Genomic DNA, 19,373 nt, shown 5'->3' with positions numbered 1-19,373 from the left:
CAGGAGCAGACAAGAGCGCTTTTGTACAAAACTGGCATCTTTATTGCTCGTTTCTTACAAAGGGGTTCAGTAAAAGCCCTTTCATTGCACCCAAACACTACAAAACTGGCACGCGGCGCGGTCCCGGAGGCGCACAGAAACAGGCGACGTTGCTCCCAGTGCAACGTTTTAAATGAGAATGGGACATGTACAACATTTCCTGCTCCTTCAAACCTAATCAGGTGACAGGGATGAGTGTACACTTTAAAAAAGTCAGTAGTCATACTCAATATTTAATACATTTAAAATCTGAGCAATTTCCTTTCCATAGAACTGTTTCTAAAAACTGCACGTTCATTGCCCTAGACCTCCGCCCTGGAAGTATTGCTGACATGCACACTGAAGTATAAAAACTTAACTATTAGAAGGCACCATTTTCAGCATAGTTTTAGTTCACACATACAGCTTTAAATACAGTTAAGTACATCTTCCTCCAGGATTACTTTGTGACTTGGGTTCCCTCCTCTCAAACACACCCAGTGAACCTGGCCACTCGTGTCACGAGCTGCCTCGAGGGGCTCGGCCAGACATCGCCTTACAAACAGCAAAGCTAGGTACTTACAGACAGACAGCCCAAACTGAGTAGAATACAACAAGAAGTAGGAAGTGATTATCTTGGAACAAACAGAAGACCCCCACAAATAAGTCTGGTGATACCTTAGCTGACATTTTACATATTTTAATAGTGTTATAAATCTTAGTCTAAGTTTATGGGAAACCACAAGAGTTCAAGTATTTTATTACTGCAAATGCAAACACTATATATATATATATTTATATATGTATATACAAAGGAAAAGATTTTTTTTGGCAATATTATGGGGGATCTTTACAGAGCGCGTTTGTACTCAGTGGCTAGCACAAAGTGAGAAAGCCAAGCACACTTTTCAGTATTTTTTTCAGATCTTGCAAGTTTGTGCAATAGACTTCTACTCGTCACCACCATCATTCAGTTTCTACTTACAGCACAACTGTATCACAACTAACAGATCTCCTCTGCTCACACACCAAGTGCTAAACGCTCCTTTTCAGAAGCAGTATTAAAACCTGGTTTAGTCAGTGTTGCAGAAACTGATGGCAGTCCAATGTACTGCAAGTTAGCCTATACAAGCATCCTGACTGACATTAAAAGGGTTTGAAGATTAGGTGACAGAGTTGCATTAGTCAACAGGCTCCTGTCTAAAGTGCACGGAGAAGCTCAGGTGGTCTAAGCAGATACATATTTTTTGCTTCTCGGTGTTCTGCAGGGACTCCTTTGTAGTCTTTAGACCCAATTTAAAACCTAAGAATACTCCGTTTTTTTAAAAACAAAATATGGCCATGTCTTTTCGTACCTTTTTTTTCCTTGCCCATTCATGGTATTAGTGGAAGTTAGTGCAGGATTCTCATTTAGCAATTCACAATTACTAATTTAAAAACATTAAATTAAACTTAATGTTCATATAGTACAGCTTAGTGTCAGTCAGCATGAAATTAAGAATTTAAGTGCATTATTACACATCAATAAACATATATACATGCATAAACATGTTTACAATATATTTATCTTCCTCTGATAAAGTACACTGATACCTTATTCCGCCTGTGCCATTTATGTGTAAATGGGTAGCAGTTTCCAGTCCGTGCAAAATAAGTTTTAAATTAATCGGCCAGATTTCCTTGATTTGATACTAGTATGGGTTACTTTAATTCTTCACTGTACATTTGGAAATATGACAACAAATAATTTCATTATTAGGGCTCATCACAGAAATGGGGAAACGAAAAGCAACTCCTAAGTGCTGTACTTTAAAGATTAACTAACTGCAGACTGCTCCACTTCCAGCTGGGCAGCCCTGCTGCAGTTTACAAAGCCACAATACTCAGACAGATCTAAGAACAGGTTTGATGTTTTCAGTTCTTGTAGCTTTGGTAGAGGTATTTAGTTTAAAGTTTTACATTCCTTGCTTCAATATCTCATTTGCCTTATTCAAGGCTGCAGAAGGGAGGCTTTCTGGGATTACCATGGGCCACTCGATGCAAGACGGATAAATGCAATTTCAGCTTTGCTTCAGCGAACAGGTCAGCTCACGTGAAGGCCTCAGAGAGGCCAAAAGCTATTTGGGAGGCAAAGGTGCTGGTCGAGAAGGAAAATAATGTCCCTGAGGTAAACATTTTTGCTGTGATGGAAGAGGTCCCTGAGGTACACATTTCTGTTGCGGAGGAGGTGGCCTACAATGGGGACAGAGAAGCTGTTGTGAGTTCAGATGGCTACATCTAAAAACACACATAGTAAAGCTGCCCCTTCTTCCTCTTGCTTTGCACAAGTGTGCCCCAAGCTGATGGCAGAGGCTGCCCCCTTTCCAGCTACACTGCCTCTAGCACACCCAGCTCCCAGAGCTAAGGCTCATTTCAAACATCTCATGGTCAAACTCTTCTCTGAGTTTGTATTTCTTTTAGCCTGTATTCCTTCCTACAGTTTCAATTAACAATTTTTCCCAAAACAGTTTAAAGACCCCCACAAGTTTCTCACCAACACAAGCTATTTTAAAATACTCCCTCTCTTGATGCATTGTACTTACTGGATAAGTATATTTTACAGCACAGGCATTAAGACCTTAGAAATACAATTCAAAAGTAAAATGAAAAATAAAGGAAAAACTATTCAAAGTTAATTAAGAAATGATCCTGTACTTGGCGACAACGTTCACGAATCAGAGAGATGCCAGATTTTTGAGTAATTTCCTTTTAAACTATGGTCTCTGAGAGGCATTTTCTTCACCTGCATTCAGGGCTAATCTAGCCCCAGAAAAGCATTCTGAAACCTGTTAATCAAAATGTAGCTCTGACAATGTGTAAAATGAATGCTATGGGTAACAGCGCTTTAGTTCTGAAGCATGAAATGAATGAGAAAATTTTTTCAATAATAGGTCTGTTCTGCATGCATATAACACATGATGAAATACCCTAACACACAGACGAAGGCAATGACAAGCTATAACTACTACCAATTGTGCTGATGTATTTGCAATAACTCAAACCAACCTTGTTGGCAGCTTCTGTGGCTGTGGTGCCTGGTATTGTGGAGACGGGTAGTAGGACTGGTGGTAAGCCTGCTGAGGATGCTGGTTAACTGGGTAAGATGGCACAGGGAAGGTATTTGGTTCCATATCCTATGAAGGAAACATTACAAGAACAGTCACAGAGTTACAGTTCGGAAATTGAAGTATTTGTTTCATTATTTAGTTGACATTTAAGACCTCTTGCAAACAGATCTGGAGATGTCAGAGTTACTCTTTCCTTCCAAGAAGCTCAGTAGAAAGAAGCGACAGCATTCTGAAGAGTACTGCTTTCTGGAAAAAATAGAAGGGCTGATCTTGACTAGTGTTTGGTTTGTTTAGCAGCAGTGCTTTGACTGGTTATTGCACCCAGAGACAGAACAGGTCTGCAAAGGAGTGGGGCCAAGGAGGTGGGAAGGAATGCTCCACTCCCCAGGTGGGATGAGTGCTTCCAGTGTAAGGATGAGGGGGTAGCAGAGCAGGTAAACTGCCCACCAAGCCAAAACAATCCATAAGAGAAACCCATAGTGCTTGAATAGGGGAGAACAGAGGAGCTTTTCCACTGCTTGTAGGCAATAATACTTCTACTCCCTTCTTAGCACAGAGAAAACATGATTACAGAAATGAAAAAATAAAATAGCTTTGATGCTTCTGTTAGTGCAAAAATAATAAAAAACTGTCCTCATCTGTTACTTTAGAGACAAATAACAAATAAAGTAATGGAAAGTGGACCATCCCTACCATGGGTACACTTCTTGAAGAATAAGGCATGCCATGTGAAAAGCCTCTGGGTTGGTAGTCTCTTGGTTCTGTTTCTGTTCTAGGAGGTGGTGACTGAAGTGACCTGAAATGCAAGTGATATAAACCGTGTGAGCATATAAACTTGTTAGAATGACCAAGTAGGCTACGAATACAAGTGCTTCTTGCTAGATGGATTTACTGTATCTTAGCAAATATCAAACATCAGGAGGACAGCCACACATCTAAGAAACAACATAACCTTTTTTCTGTTTAGGATTATGACAGCTTTGCTTTGCCTCTGTACTAAACATAAGAACCAAAAAAAAAAAAACAAACCAAAAAAACTATTACCAAAAACATTGCAACAAACATAATGGTAAAAAGAAAAAAAACATATTGTGGGAACAGAAAAACATCAATCTTTCGTGTCATTGCCAAGGGCAAGCTACACGTGACACCTGATGCAGCAGTCTTTGCTTGACCACCTTGGGACTGGAATATGCCTACATATGTTGGTATTGGCTTGTGTAAAGAAATGTCTATGGACTACTTCAAAAGGGCAGAAGAGAAGGTAAGGAGGAGAATATACTTACGAATGACAGCGTGACATTAACCTTCTAAACCATCGTTTCAGCCTGTCTCTCCTTGCAAATGCCAGAGCAGCAGCTATAAGGAGTGGTAGGACCAGGAAAAAAAATACCAGTAGCCCATTCCTCAATGAGGTGTCTTTGTCTGATAGGGACAAAAGGATGAAGAGGAAAAAAGTATATAGCATTACCACCTCTCAATGCATTGCAGCATTTAGCAGGATTGGTTTTTTCAACTACCCTCCATTCTTCATGGAAGAAAAACCTAAAGAAACTATTAAGACTGCAATATGCCCAAATATTCTCTTTTCTGATCATCTTTTTTCAGCAATTCTCTGGTCACAGATGAAAAAAAAACATATACTTCATGATATGCTGGGCTATAACAGCATATTGCATTACAAAATTAATACCTAATTTCTTCCACTCCATCGCTGTGAACATTTTATGAGCTCATCTGAAAGATAGGAAAACAGAACTTCCTCCCTTTGATCCAATCCTACCATTGTTTGCTGTACACAAAGAGCTCAGGTTCTTAGCAATCTCTGCATTTTTATATATGGCAAATTTCTCCACAACAGGCTGTGATGTGATTCTCCAGTCTGTTATTACCTTAACACAGGATCTAGCTTCCCTCAAAAACCTCTACCATCTTATTAAAAATGGTCTTCAAGATCATTCTTCCAGTTCATACAGGGACTGTATCAATCCCTTCTTTATACATTCCACAAGGGCACTGCAAGTTTTCTCCAGCTTAAAGCTTGAATTTTGCTTCCTCTTTCATCTTCAAACTGTCAGTGAAAAAAGTCAGCTTTACAGCCTTTCAGTTTGCTCTTTCATGTACATGAATTGTGCTCCACTACCCCACTCTTCCCGTGCAAACAGATAGATATATCTTCTACATGCATAGATATATCTTCTTGCTATGTCAAATGTTGACCCAGTACCTCTTCCTGGAGGAAAAATTACATGAAATAACCACAAAATTCCCTCCCCAACCCATTTCTTCCCTCCAACAAAAAAAAAGAAAAGGTAAACTGAAAATCTACAAACAATATAGTGCCACAAACCTCTGTATCTCCCCGTTTCTGTATCGTGTACCCCTCTTCTATACCGTAAGATGCTTGGGGCAGGGACTACATTTGCATTTACTACCAAACGAAGCATGCTGTCTGCACTTAAATAACAAACGTTAATAAAATAGTGACTTGTCAACATGCATTGCCCTAGCCCACCTAGGCCAGATGTTAGTCTTGCAGGTGCACATGCAGCTACCTGCAGATACTAGAACAGGGCAGCTACTCATCTCTGCCGTCACTGCTAGAAGGAGCACGCCCTTGTGGAGATGCAGGTTCACATCCATGAATTTGAACCTGCATCCTCAGCCAAATTTCATGTTTTCTTTGGATCTAAAATTAGAAAGGGCCATTTTCCCAGCTTAGATACAGAGAAGTCCAAGATGATTTTGGTCCAAGTTGGCAGAAATCAGCTGAAGACAGTTAAAACAGACCAGTTTCTTTGAAGATCTCCAGCATCCCACAAGAAAGGCAGGCAACACCTTGAGCTCAAAACCCTAACTAGTATTGCTCGCAAATGAAACCTATTGGCTGCAAATGAAACCTGGTAAACAGCCAACCACCAGCACTTGACACCAGAATTTAGCTGCTTCAAAGCAGTCAGGCATTCTGCACACAGCCCAGCATCACCCCTAGCAAGACAGGCCCACAGCTCCAGAGTTGCCTTCACACTACTTGCCGTTGTAAGGAGGTCCACTGTCAAGACTTCCTCCGTAGCCTTTAGTCTCACAGTAAGGAGGGGCCCAGCCTGCTTCACAGTGACAATTCCTGTTGTTATTGCACACCTATATTTAAATAAAACACATACACAAATAAATAAAAATCAAAACAGAGGAAGAAGCCATCTATTACTCCATGTCCCCAGAGAAAATATCTTCTGGCTAAGAATAGTGAGAACACAAAGACAGCAAGGTGTCTTCAACTGCTACAGCCTATTTGGAAATTTTAAAAGAAAGTTACATGAAAAACTACTAACTGCACTCAGGAATTTCTCCTCCTAGGATACAGAGCAAAAGGTTATCATTATACATACACAGTGACAGAGTTGCTGGAATAACACAAATTGTTTTGAAAACTCACTGTGATAGGCATTTTAATATTCAGTTGAATACTCATTTTGCAAAGGTCTGCATAAAAAAATTGGTAACTTATGTTTCAGTATTTTTAAAAGCAGCATGCTGTAGCCGTGACTGTCTATTCCATCCCTTCCACATCACTCATCCTGGAGAACTTTAACCAGTAATTCCCAGGTCAATTCTAGATAGTCTTTGGCCAGGCCAGGCCAGGCCACGTGTCTTCAAGATTTCACATGATTGAGCAAGCACAGCATTGTTCAGGATGAGCTTCCAAAGATTAGCTGTCCCAACTGCCCTTTTTTTGTGAGATGCAGTTTCAAATTACATTAGCAATCCTGGAACTGGGAATTACTCCTGCCCAGCAAACAAATTATTACCTTAAAAGCTTTCACATATATATATATATATATATATATATATTTTGATACTGTTATACACTGTCTTGACCAGAGACATTTTAGAGAGAGTTTTATCAAAGTTAAACAAACAAAAAAAGTTACTATTCATCAATTTGAAACTTGCACGACTTACACAATTTTGGTACAATTTTTGTGGACCGTTAAAGGCACTTTTCTCATTGACAACACTAAAAAGCAGCTGTTAATAGGAAAACTCACCCTCAAGAACCCCAAGTGGTATTTTTAATCACTACACCTAGCGTTGTGATTACTTTATTCCTCATTAGTTAGTCCTTAAACAGAGAAGGGTAAGAGACTTCCAAGGTGAAAAGAAGACTAGCATATAAACGCTATTAAGTGATCACAGTTACAGTGTACCTTTTTCAAACTGTGACCTTTGGCAATAAGAACAGTCAGTTTAAATATTTGCATGGTCATTGGCTCTAAAAATCCAGCGTTCTCATAACTCATAACAAAGATGTCAGACAGCCTTGTACAGAAACACTGCTAGTTATATCAAAACTTACAGTCTTAGCATCCATTCTAAGTGGACTATTTGTAGGAGCAGAGGCTCCTGCACTACTTACCCCATGCCCGTGACACTGCCTTTCTACATCACAGTCATAGTTCAGGACAGAGGCACTCACACACTGGAAATGCCTACAGATCTAGGGGAGTTAAAGAGATGCACACAAGTGAAGCGTGATGGCTTTTCACTGACCTACCCCTTCTTCCTACTCCTTGCTCCCCAGGCTGCCTGCTTTACCTCCGATAGCTCTACTGCACATGGCTTTCAAGGCACTCTGTTCTCATGGACCGCAAAGCAAGTCTCGGACTCTTGTGTGCTAAACCTTAACTCCACAGGAACATCTCTACAAAAGGTTTCTCAGTATGGGGTCTGAATTGTCACTTGAAGGCTTTTGTCTGAATGTAAAGGATTAGCAGTGTGCAGTACGCGTATGTGGAATGCACATTCCTCTACTGGTGCTAAGCTTCTCAAGTCTATTTAGTTTAGGTCGATTTTAATTGAAAAATTTCTTAGAGGCATTTGTGCAAGCCTAGTTCTTCCTGCTCACTGATGGAGGAAGGATTCTGACTCTTAAAATACTTGTTTTCTTTTGCTTCCTCTACAAATGAGAGGGGTTTTAGATTTTTTTTTTCTGGACATGCACTGCAATACTAAGCAGTATGTGTACATAACGACTTACTCAGTTCTGCATTAACTATGTGAACCCCTCCCAAAAGAATAGTGGCCATATGTACCCATGAAACAATGCAGCTGAAAGTTTTATTCACATTAAAACCCCAAATTACTAGTAGTCACTTTGGACTTGTTAATTACCTTTCCAGTACCACATTTGGTGCCTTCATTCACCATTCCTGGATCAGGGACATCAGAGCCTAGCTGGAAATCTACACCCCAGCACGTGGTGCCTCTAATGGGAGTTTGGATAATGGCAGGCTTAATTCCAAAAACAGGCATAGTTTTCACATTTTCACATTGCAGCTTGCCACACATGGCATTCCTACAACATCAACATACAAATGCTGTAATGATGACACTAATTTATTCTGAGAAGACAACTAAAAGCAGATATGACCTTTTCTTTCTACTGGAAGACGCTACTTGAAAATAAAATTGAGGCAACCTGCCAAACAGAATTGAGCTGGGCCTCATTTCAGTGCTGGAAGAGTATGGATTTACCCATTCTTTCTGCAAGCTGCCAGGATCTTTACATAAAAGAAAACATGACCATTTCCTATTCTTTTTGCTGTATGTAAAGACTTCAGGATAAGAACAATCAATGATGGCAGATGTAGAACAAACTCTCCCTGCCATAGCCCCAAGTCTGAGTGCATGACACAAAGACACCCTGAGGCAACAGAACATTGCAAGCATAGGAATTGCAGCACAAGCACAAAAGCTTCAAAACCCAGCTACAGAAGAATTGCCTGAATATTCAAACCCATTTCAACTATTAAGGGCAAGAGTTAAAAGCCAGACAATCTAAAACAAAAGCCAGCAAAGCTTATGAATGCAGGGGTGGGGGCTGTGAGTTAGTTAAGTGCTACTAACAGCTTCAGAAGTTTCAGATCTTTTTCAGACCTTTTCTAAGCCACCTCCCTGTGGTTACTGAGTGATGCATGCATTGCTGATAAGGTTAGATTATGGCATAATGTCTCCCTCCCACAGTGAGCCTGCTGTAAAACCCCAAGTTAATACTGTGGCACCAAAATAAAGATTCTCAATGATACATTTAGGAATTTCTTGATGTGTCAGGCTCAACTCACCAGCTGGAACATTTCTTGTAGTCATGGCCATGGAAACCACAATTGCCAAATCTATCACCCTTGGAGTTCACTTCAGCAAAACAAATGTTCGGGGCAGCTTTGGCTTCTGAAAAAAACAGCCCATTCCGCCAGACAGAGGAACCAGGTTAAATAGAGACAGAAACATCTCACATCATCATGTTTCCATTCCCCAAACCAACTACCCTGCTATGCCTAATGCTTTCCATGCAACACAGATAGCTCAAGAGCTTGACCAAAACGATAGAGTGAAAATGTCAGCACCACAAGGTTCCAAGTTAAAAAAAAAAAGTCACTTATCAAATGGCATAATTGACTGGATGTTATTTCAAGTCCTATAAACCAGAAGCCACATTGTAATAGGAATGCTCAGAAAACTACTACTCAAATCACCAGCACAGCACTAATTGTAACAAAGAAAAAATGTGCGAAGGTAAAGCCATAAATACCACCATTACAAATCCTTTGCCAAAGCCATCTGGTCATTGTTACAGGAAAGCAATGAAACATTTAAATAAGCTCAGTGTTTTCTTTTAACTACATCTCCTAGAAAAACTGTAATATTGTGCTCTCTCTCACTTGAGCCAAAGATATCCTGACACTGTGCATCGTAGTACTGGCAAACACCATTGTAACAGTAGGCTTCCTCATTGTGGCACGGGTGACCATTCTGAACAGTGAAGTCTGGCTGGCAGAATTGGGATGTGCCGTTGCAGTACTCTGGTAGGTCACACTCATTGTTACTTGCCCGACACTCAGTTCCTCCAGGAAGGAGCTAAAAAGAGAGTTGGGGGGGAAAACTATCAGAAAATATAAACCTCACAGCAGCGAATGATGCACCCAACCCACTGTGTGCTCCCAACAAAAAGGGCATTGATCTGCAGCCCTCTGGGGGTGCTATAAACGTGCAGGACAATTCCCAGTACAGAGTGTGCTGCTCATCTCACAGATGCACTGGCTAAGTCTACACTCCTTTTCTAAACCCACTGAAGAACACTTCCAAATAATACATCTCAGTCTCTTACCTGGCAGTTTTTACAGCAGTCACCGTAAGCGCATGCAGCACCGGATCGGAGCCTACAAGTACCTGGTTCACAGCAAGGATCGCTTTCACATTCCTGAAAACAGAAGTTCTGTGAATGTCAGGAAATCACACCCTCAGCCAGTCACAGGCTGCTCTCCAGTGAGGGGCATGCAAGGCTACCCAGGCAGCATTTGTAAGACATGCAAGCTCCTAACCTTTGGCGAACCACAGTCACACTCCTCCCCTACATCTACCAGCCTGTTCCCACAGTATGGGACGCTATAGGTTTCATCAGGCTTGGGAACGTTGAGCAGGCAGCTTCCACCTTTGTTGAGAGTTAGCTTCTCGAAGTCTTCTGCACTGCAGCTGCTGAAGTTCCTTGATCCCCTGTACAGAGAACACGAGCATATCTTTACACCACGTCAATCCACAAGCACTCCCTCAGGTTGTAGAACAAGCATGATACTTGCTTTCCTGTGACTTGTAAGAACTAAGCATATACACAGGGAGTTTTGACAGTTTGGAATCGCCTCCCCTTTCCTCAGTTACTTACGATGCCCCAGAGCTCATAATGCAACTGCTTGCTCCACAGTGACAGACTCTTTCATCATCATGGTTCATCCCCAGGTTATGTCCCAGTTCGTGAGCCATAATCGATGCAAACATCTGTATACTGATTTTTCCAAACTGCACAAGAGCAAAACAAAGAAAGTTAGCGGACACTTGATATTGAGAAAGTCAGTGCTTACTTATGTGCCAAAAAGTCAATGCAGCTCATTAACGCTCTGTAATTTCACACAAGAGGGCAACCAACCAGCACTGTTCTGCAAAATGGCACAGCTGCAGATGTCAAGCAGACACCAACAGGGGACAGATTTGAGATGAATGCTCATAGCTCCCACATACTTCTACAACATGGGTGCTGAAAACATCAGCAGAGAAATCCTGTCCCTTCCTCATGAGCACTGCATGCTGAGGAGAGGGAAGGCTAATCAGAGGATGCAGAAGACAGTAGATACCTGGGTCACAACTCTTCAAGGAATTGCCAGAAACAGTGACCACATGAAAGCCCCCATTAAACCACTTCAGCTGTGGTGTTAAAGATTCTGCACTTCCAGGAAGACTTGTGGAGTGCAATTTATTTATTTTATCTTGTTCATACTCACAGCATTACTAAAGATATCTCACCACATTAATGCCTCCTGCGTGGCTCTTGGAGCACACTGTTCCAACATAGGCCATTCCAGCAGTGCCACCAAATCCCTTCTTCCTACAGTCAGTGAGAGAAAAAGAGAAAGATAATCTTCCCAACCATACAGACAACACAATACCATCTGTTAACAATACAGCCCATCCATACAGCCACTCAGTAGCTTCTGGGCACAAAACACTGGCTTTTCAGCTCTCATATGCTAGCAAATGGGAAGAACACTGCTACAAGAGCTACTAATTATTTTGGGTATAAAGGTACTACTTCAGCTTTACCTTTCTGTTCATTTTTTTTCTTTTAAATTAAGAGATTGCAGAGAGTCAGCCTCTCCCACATATTCCTTCTGAACATGAAAAGCTAAGTTCTCCACCCTTAAAATCATGTGTTTAAATTGGCCATTAACTGCCTTTCTACTATTGCCAAACATAGGTTCCTTTCCTTGCTGACTTCCTTTTCATTACTATCTTAGTTTGTTTCTACATAGATCTTAAAGCTTAATTGCAACGGACCACATTTTACTTCATACAAAACGATTTTTAAAAGCATTTTTTTCAGCCATCTTGCCCTCATAACCTGACCAGCAGTGCTCTGCCTCAGAGGAGAAGAGGCTCTGAGCTCCTGCTGCCCTGCAGGAAGGGGTGCTACTGCTTTGTGCAAGGGCAGATTGGGCAGCTGCCCCTGTGCAAAGCAGTGCTCTCGCCTCTGCCCTCCCTTGTACTTTGGGTAGTGACTTCCTAAGTACTGTGCTATCTGCAGGGGCAGGAAGTGCACGGGGGCACGCGTCCTGCAAATTCGGTGCTTGCTTCAGGCAGCAGGAATGGACAGATTAATGTCACACGGCAAAGCTCGAACTGCGCAGCTGGTTTCTGGATACCAACTGCAGAAACAGCTTTTACTCCGTGCGGATGCAATGCTCAGCACCAGGCTTATACTCACTTCCAAGCAAAAAAGTCCTACAAGTCTAAACAGTGTGCAATCCTGACAAAGGATTATCTGATTACAAGCTTTACACAATACAAAAATAAAACATTGCAGGAGATGTGGGACAAGAAAATAAATTTAGAAATGTATCTGTCAGAGAGGACACTGAGTTCAAGGTCCACAGAAACGTTAAAATCCTTAAGTTGACTTGGAGTGTTTTCCCATAAAACACAGCAGATTGCATTCAGTACTCTGCCAAAAGACAGCTACTTTTGATACTAGAGCAGAGCTAAGCCGACAGGAATAGAATAAGCTTCTTAAAAGTCAAAGGGAAGGGAACCTCAACTCACAGAACAAACTGGGCACTGTCATGTCTCCGTCGCAAAACAAGATTCTTCTCTCGCCACTGTACAAAATTTGCCAGCACATCACCAGCACCTCCGTCTGTACTAATGATGTTTTCGTACTTCCAGATCTCCAGGCCAACCAGTACAATGCGGATGTTCAACATTACGTACATCTGGGGAAGAAAATATAAAATAAAAAGGAGAAATATTTCTGAAGACCTTCAGATAAGAACAAGTGGTTTTGTGTTATGTATCCTACTGTGAGAACCTACTTTTTCCCCCCATATTTTTTCCACTTTTTTTTTTTTTTAATTCAGTACACCATTCATATCACCAGGATGCATTATCCCGGTAAGTTAAATTTTAATTAGCTACAGAATCAACGCTTAAATGCCACACTGGCCATACTACAAGGAAATCCAAGACACAAATAAAAAGTAGTCTAAATCCTGACAAATAACATCATCTGAAATAGTCAAGTTGAAAGACATGCTTTTTCCTCTAACCTAAAGGTTACATACACAAAGACAGCAATAATCTGTCCTGTCACTGTGTGTCACAGGTTACAACAGTTCCCTAAGTTAAATCTCAAGTATAACTGCAGATGAATTTAGGGGAGGAAAAAAGCTTTCATAGTGATGACCCATCGGAACAGGTTTAGTTCCTAGCTTGACAAAAACCTTTATTTCATTCTCTCCAAAGTGGTAAGAGAACAAACTCCAAGGTGGAAGTTTATAAACGTAAACACAGCTGAAAGGCTGTTGCATATGCTGTCATTCCTACTTAAGGTCAGCGTGTCTGTAACTTACACTATCAAGGAAGTTTGCCAGTTGCACCATGTGTTCTCTTACTTCTGTTTCACTTTTCCCAAAATCTTCAAACTGCAAGATAAATAAACTTGGTCATGAAAAGAAGATAAAGAAAAAACTCAGAAAAATGAATAGAACATTTTAAGACTAATAACAAAAATCATTCTTGCCAGGCTCCCAATCTCCTGCTTAAAAGACACAAAGTTGAACCCCTGCTTATCAAGATGATCATCAAGAAAACAGCATCTTCATTGCTGTTACTGAGCTGTTCAATATCCAAGAGAAGACAGGAAAGACAGTTTTTGCCATGTGTTTTCCTTCCATTATTAATTCCTTTGCTGATAGAAACTCTCCATGTCTGAGAGTTTACTGTTTTCTTGAGGAGTATCACATCGGACACGTTTATTCAGTTATACGTTAACGTTTTTGCATAACCTTGTCTAAAGTGTCATTGTCTTTCAACAGCCCATTCGGGAATAACGGAGACTGAGGGCTTTTCAAGTCATCTCCTTGGGAGAAGGAAGAGAAAGCAATACACAATCCCTACCTTTTCTTTATCCACGACTATGAATAGCTCCACATATCTTGTTTGATGTAGGACGGCTCTTTTTCTCTGGGGAAAAAGGTTTTGGATAATTTCAAGTTCATTAATTCAGGTGTAAGTAACAACAAGAAATATTATATTGTCATATCTCACTTGACACAACTAGTAGTTTAAGAGACACTCTGCCAAGTTGAAAACTAGCCAAAACCAAGAAGTGCAATCTAAAGCAATGACAATTTCTCTACAGCGTTTTACACTAAAATTGAGCTATACAAGGACTTACAGTGTTTCCTAAGCAGGGAACCTTTTTACTTTTCACACAGGTTTCTTTGGAAAGACAGTATGCATTTTTATAAAGGAGCAGAAATATACTAACAACCAAATGCTGCAGCCTCTTAGTACGTTTGATACTCCTGCTTTTCCTGCAACTGTGTTCCCATATAGCCAGTCTTTAAACAGCAAGGGGGACATTCACACCTAACTGTTATACTGATGGTTCGGAGAATGGACTGAACACAATATTCTGCTGGCTTATGATGCAATACTTTGATAATGAGCCTCTCCAATGATGGTACTGTTCCTGCCCTTAAAAGTCCCTGAAAGCTCTGTCAATGAATAACCTAGCTAGCCACTGAACTCTCACTGCTGTGTGGAGAAGCAGAAGAAAATTGCAACTGCTTTGTTGAGACAATTGCATTTTCCAGCAGAGTAGAAAACCCTCTGGATCAGAAACCTTTAGGTATGAGCTAAACCCCAGGAAATCCAATAAGCTGCTTCCATATTCTTAGCTGAACATTCACAAAACCCATTATAGGGGACTATGGAGAAAACAGTGGTGCACTTACTCGCAGCAGCTGAGTCATACTGGGATGGTGATTTTCCCCTGCACGTTCCCTTTCATGGCCTTCGGTGGTTACTCCGCACATTGTGGGCTCTTTCTTCACATTATCCAATGGGTATAAAATGTGTTTGGAGCCAGAGGACGAATCCATGGGATCAATCCCATAGGTGATGTTCCCTATGGTCACCAAACCCCTAAAATATAGTAGCGTGCAAGAAGTTCTTGCATTAAACACAGAATAGCTATGCAGATTTTTACAGTGAAAAAAAAAAGTTATTCTTTGGTAACTAAAGGAGTGACTATATCTCTGTCCTCTTTGTCCTTGCAAAACAGCACGCTTCACTTAAAGGCTGAACACAGCCTTTCACTGGAAAAGGCCTTCACAAATACAGCAAATTAAACATTTTCATCAGTTTGCAACGCCTGAGAAATTAAATCACATGCAGAAAAAACGTAGCTCCATTATTATCGCCACTTTTGTGTCTGACATGCTGCTGCATCGAACTGAAGTCCCAAAAGGTATGTAAATTAGCCCAACACAAAAAGAATTTTCAATCACATTCGAAGTGCATAAGCTAAAGTGCAATTCTATAAAATTTGCAGAATGGTATTCCACTTTACACTTTTGCACCGAGTATGGTTCTTCACAATGACCATCAATTCAAATAAGCCAAAAATTGTGTCAACAAATGGCTTTCTGTACTCTGATACAGAATTGCATTAACTTATTTAAAGCTGGTGGAAATATCTGTTAACTCTACCTGAACAAACAAGACTGCAGAAAGACTACATAAAGATATACACTATTGCAGCTCAGCCCCAGTCAATGAATTCCCATCTGGCTGAACAGTATTTAAAAACAGGAAGAATTTTTGTTTCAGGTTCAGTGAGCCGTGAGCCTCAAGTGACAACTGCAGCACAAAAGATGCGTTCTGCTACCTGAGCCCCGAGCAAGTGCTGACAGCAACAACAGAATCCAGGATCCCCTCCACGTATCCCTGGTAATGGCAGTGATCCTATGTGGGAAAACAAAGGCATATTACACGCATATTCCATGCATTTCTGCGCACCCAGTACGACCCCTGAGCACATAAATTGCCATGCCTGCCACTGACCCGCAGCAGCTGCAACTTGACAATATAATGTTTAAGGTCAAAGCTGCCACACACCTTTTACCTGTAGTCTACAGCTTCTAACTTGCCTCTGGCTCTACCACAGCATAACAGCATTTCCTTCTCCAGCATGCACCTAGACTTCATCACGTGCTTTGGTGCCACAAGGACCTCTACATGAGAAGCTAACCAAACTGTCAGATATATAGGGAGGTAGGGACCCAGTCCGAGTCCTATTCTGTGAAGAATACGCTCTTCACAACTCGATACAGCCAGTAGTTCATTAGATCTGAGTTTAACATCCCACTCGCCCACTCAGTCGTTCTACCTGAAGCCGGATTCCGAGCTGACACTGCTACCATGCAGCAATACTGACAAGCAGGGCTCAGAGGCATTATCTAGCGACTGGATTTCTTAGCTTGACACTAAGCCATCCTTTGCAGTTCTGTCCTCCACCCTGCCTCAAATATTTTGAGGCTAGCCCCTCCCTACTGATTTGGGCCAAATCATCATTCAGACTTTGAAAAAACAATTTTGGAGAATGTTTGGCCTGCATGTAGCCTCCCCCTAGCAAGAAAAGGGCCAACACTTGCTATCCTCGCCAAGGCACTGTGCTGCCTAAACTTCTCAAATGCACAGAACATCCCCCATCAGCCCCGAGGAGACACAATAGTTCCATTTTATCCTCTGTATTAGACATTTTGGAAACGTGAAAAGAGGGTAATACATGGCAAATACATTCAGTTTTCTCTGGCAAGTGCATTTTTGAATGTTACTATAAGGGTCAGGTAGATTACATCGCCTGTTCTTTCAGCACTGAATGCCGAAGCATGCAACAATCCTTCAGGGTCACCGTAACTTCCGTAACCTTGTGCAGAAAAAGCATTTTTCCTCTCAGTCACTTTTTTATAGGAAGTAAATAGTCAGTTCAGGTGCTCTATTTTCAAAAACAAAATCCTATGAATCATATATGACTAACACTTCACTCCTCTTACATATCGGCATCGTTCCTTTGAAAGGGAAGCCATTAGAAATGCTTTCATGCTTTTTGTATTGCAAAAGCTGCTATTTATTCTTATTCTACAGAAGTAATTAAATTTTCAAAGGCAACCTAGCAGGCAGCCTGCTTGTACAGAAGAAGAGCGCTGCAAACATTTTCAGTGGAATAACTCCAAGACTATGCATATAATGTCCCTCTCAAAGGTCCTCCGCCCCTTCCAGTAGCTCCCAAATGTCTGGACTAATGGCTAGACTGTCAACCCTTGAAACTTCTGAAGCGTCACTAATACAGCGTCTCATAAAACTGAAAAGATGGGTCAGCAGCTGACCAATCTGGAAGACCGCTGTGTGCAAAAGGAAAAGCTTTACATAGGCATCAGGTAACGCCCAGTTCTGCTCCATGTCTTCTGCTCTCCATAAGAAACGAGGCCTGTGTCCAGAAGTGGCACAAACACTGCACTGTGCTCTATGACAACACCACCACCACTCTGAAACAATGAGATATTTCCCAGCTAAGAAGAGTATTTCCTTTTTAGAGCGGAGCTGCTTTTACAGCAATCATCTCTGCATAAAACATGGGGCTATGACAAACTACAGGCCAGAATCTCATACAAAATCAAGGATTCTCTCTGGGAAAAGCATGGCTCATACATGGAATTAGAACTGGGCTCACTGAAAAAATACAATGATAATTATGTAATACACAACTCCCTCAGCATGTAGATGCTCGATGTTCAAGTCACCTTCCAGGAAAGGTATAAAAAGGAAGAAGTCCTACCTGGACATCTGGATATTCAGATTGCAACTTCCCCTCCTTACTATATGTATACACTGTGAAATCTTTGGGCAGCAGTTCTCTGTACGGAAAGAGAGTAGAAGAGAAAGAACACAAGAGGAATATCATGAAATAACTATGATGCTATAGCAGGTAGCAAGATAATCCTAATTAAGTGTCACAGGTACATAAATTGTAATTAAATGTATAATTCAAAAGGAAAAAAAAGACTAAGAACTTGTGCACTTCTACAGCAAAATCCAAGATATCAGAATGGTGGAACTGTTAATGAAACTGAATCACACACCTCACCCTGGGTAAGCAGAACAAGCATCAAAGTCTTTAGATGGTGCTAACAGCTCACTAGCTTCCACACAGAAGAAAAACAACACAGCACTCAGGCGGCTGCATATAACATCTCCTCCCCGGTTTTGGAAGAAAATGTATTGGGAAAGTCTCCTATGATTAAGACAGCCGGCCCATACTTGTAAATCCATAGATGCAAGTGTAGACAAATTTCTACGTTCCTGAGGGTCAGAAGTTTGGCAAATGGCCTTCTATGTTTAGACAGTTATCTCTCTTCTATTATGAAGGCAGTTTTACAAGGGAAACAGCCTGATATACGGTAACCTGCTGTTGCTCAAGTAGTACTTTAAAAATTAAAAGCAAGACAGACAACATCTATGTTCCCTGTAAGTTACAGATATTAAGAGCCGGGAGATGAAGTTAGCTTCCTCGTTTGTTAGTAGTCTTGTGCTACTGAGATGGGAAAAAAACTGAAACAATAAACAAAACCCAAAGGAAAGCAGAAATATTTACTTGAAATATAACTCAGTTTGTTTACTTTCAGATGTGAATGGAGAGTTATTCAGTGATTCCCCAGATCCCCTTTGAGCAAACTACTACTTCCTTCACTGCAAGAGGATCACCAGTGTCGCAGGAGCTCAACATTTCCGGCTGATAGCCAAGACAATGTGGCTCAACCCACTTTCACTGTCTTTCTCTGCAGATTTCTCAGAGTTAGTTTGTAACTGCCCTTCTCATAAAGAACCTCAGGAATCAAAACTAGCATGCTACCTGCCAACCTGTCATTTGGACACAGTTGGAATTTAATAATCAAGGAATTCATCACTTACTTGTTCTTTTCTAGATGAATTGTGTATTCTTTTCCCTCTATCTCAATAGCATACGACACCTTGTCCTGAACGTAAAAAAGAAAAAGTTGCATTTTACTAATGTTAATGAATAAAGTGTTCTTTGACAGCAACAAAAGTTTGGCAGAAACAGCCTCTGCAAGCTACTACTCTGGGTACAAGCATTCAGATCACTACTGACACCTTCCACAACTCAGGACTAGTCTGTCCTGTTAGCCTTCACAGATACAGCCTTAACAACAACGTTCCTACTGGAGATGCAACAAAATTTAAACTGCTTCCTTGAAGGACGTGGAGCTCTGCTGACCTCGGCTGCTCCTCTTGTGCTTCTGGCTGGTAGCACGATGCTGGTCAGGGGGCCACGCGTTTGTC

General features: G+C 41.1%; 1 protein-coding gene across 2 annotated transcripts in view; it reads right to left on the bottom strand.

Moving 5' to 3' along the window:
* Window positions 1–19: 19 nt before the first annotated feature.
* The window catches only part of ADAM9 (ADAM metallopeptidase domain 9), a 28,983-nt gene continuing 9,629 nt past the window's right edge, over window positions 20–19,373 (bottom strand). Inside the window, exons 3-23 of one of the 2 annotated variants that reach the window (XM_040538278.1) lie at window positions 18,984–19,048; window positions 17,851–17,929; window positions 15,901–15,977; window positions 14,966–15,155; window positions 14,124–14,189; window positions 13,577–13,648; window positions 12,771–12,940; window positions 11,478–11,559; window positions 10,843–10,976; window positions 10,505–10,676; window positions 10,291–10,383; window positions 9,845–10,040; window positions 9,248–9,353; window positions 8,298–8,481; window positions 7,543–7,623; window positions 6,161–6,266; window positions 5,476–5,577; window positions 4,412–4,550; window positions 3,819–3,921; window positions 3,064–3,191; window positions 20–2,250 (exon numbers count right to left, since the gene is read on the bottom strand). In XM_040538278.1, coding sequence (XP_040394212.1) covers window positions 2,136–2,250; window positions 3,064–3,191; window positions 3,819–3,921; window positions 4,412–4,550; window positions 5,476–5,577; window positions 6,161–6,266; window positions 7,543–7,623; window positions 8,298–8,481; window positions 9,248–9,353; window positions 9,845–10,040; window positions 10,291–10,383; window positions 10,505–10,676; window positions 10,843–10,976; window positions 11,478–11,559; window positions 12,771–12,940; window positions 13,577–13,648; window positions 14,124–14,189; window positions 14,966–15,155; window positions 15,901–15,977; window positions 17,851–17,929; window positions 18,984–19,048 — 2,460 coding nt within the window. In that variant the 3' untranslated portion in view covers window positions 20–2,135. The remainder of the gene's footprint in view (window positions 2,251–3,063; window positions 3,192–3,818; window positions 3,922–4,411; window positions 4,551–5,475; window positions 5,578–6,160; window positions 6,267–7,542; window positions 7,624–8,297; window positions 8,482–9,247; window positions 9,354–9,844; window positions 10,041–10,290; window positions 10,384–10,504; window positions 10,677–10,842; window positions 10,977–11,477; window positions 11,560–12,770; window positions 12,941–13,576; window positions 13,649–14,123; window positions 14,190–14,965; window positions 15,156–15,900; window positions 15,978–17,850; window positions 17,930–18,983; window positions 19,049–19,373) is intronic. The other variant, XM_040538279.1, reaches the window with a different exon arrangement.

Source organism: Cygnus olor, chromosome 27, assembly GCF_009769625.2.
Source record: "Cygnus olor isolate bCygOlo1 chromosome 27, bCygOlo1.pri.v2, whole genome shotgun sequence".
Taxonomy (NCBI): Eukaryota; Metazoa; Chordata; class Aves; order Anseriformes; family Anatidae; genus Cygnus; species Cygnus olor.
Note: the sequence above shows the minus strand (reverse complement) of the source record. Positions and strands in the feature narration are given on the sequence as shown.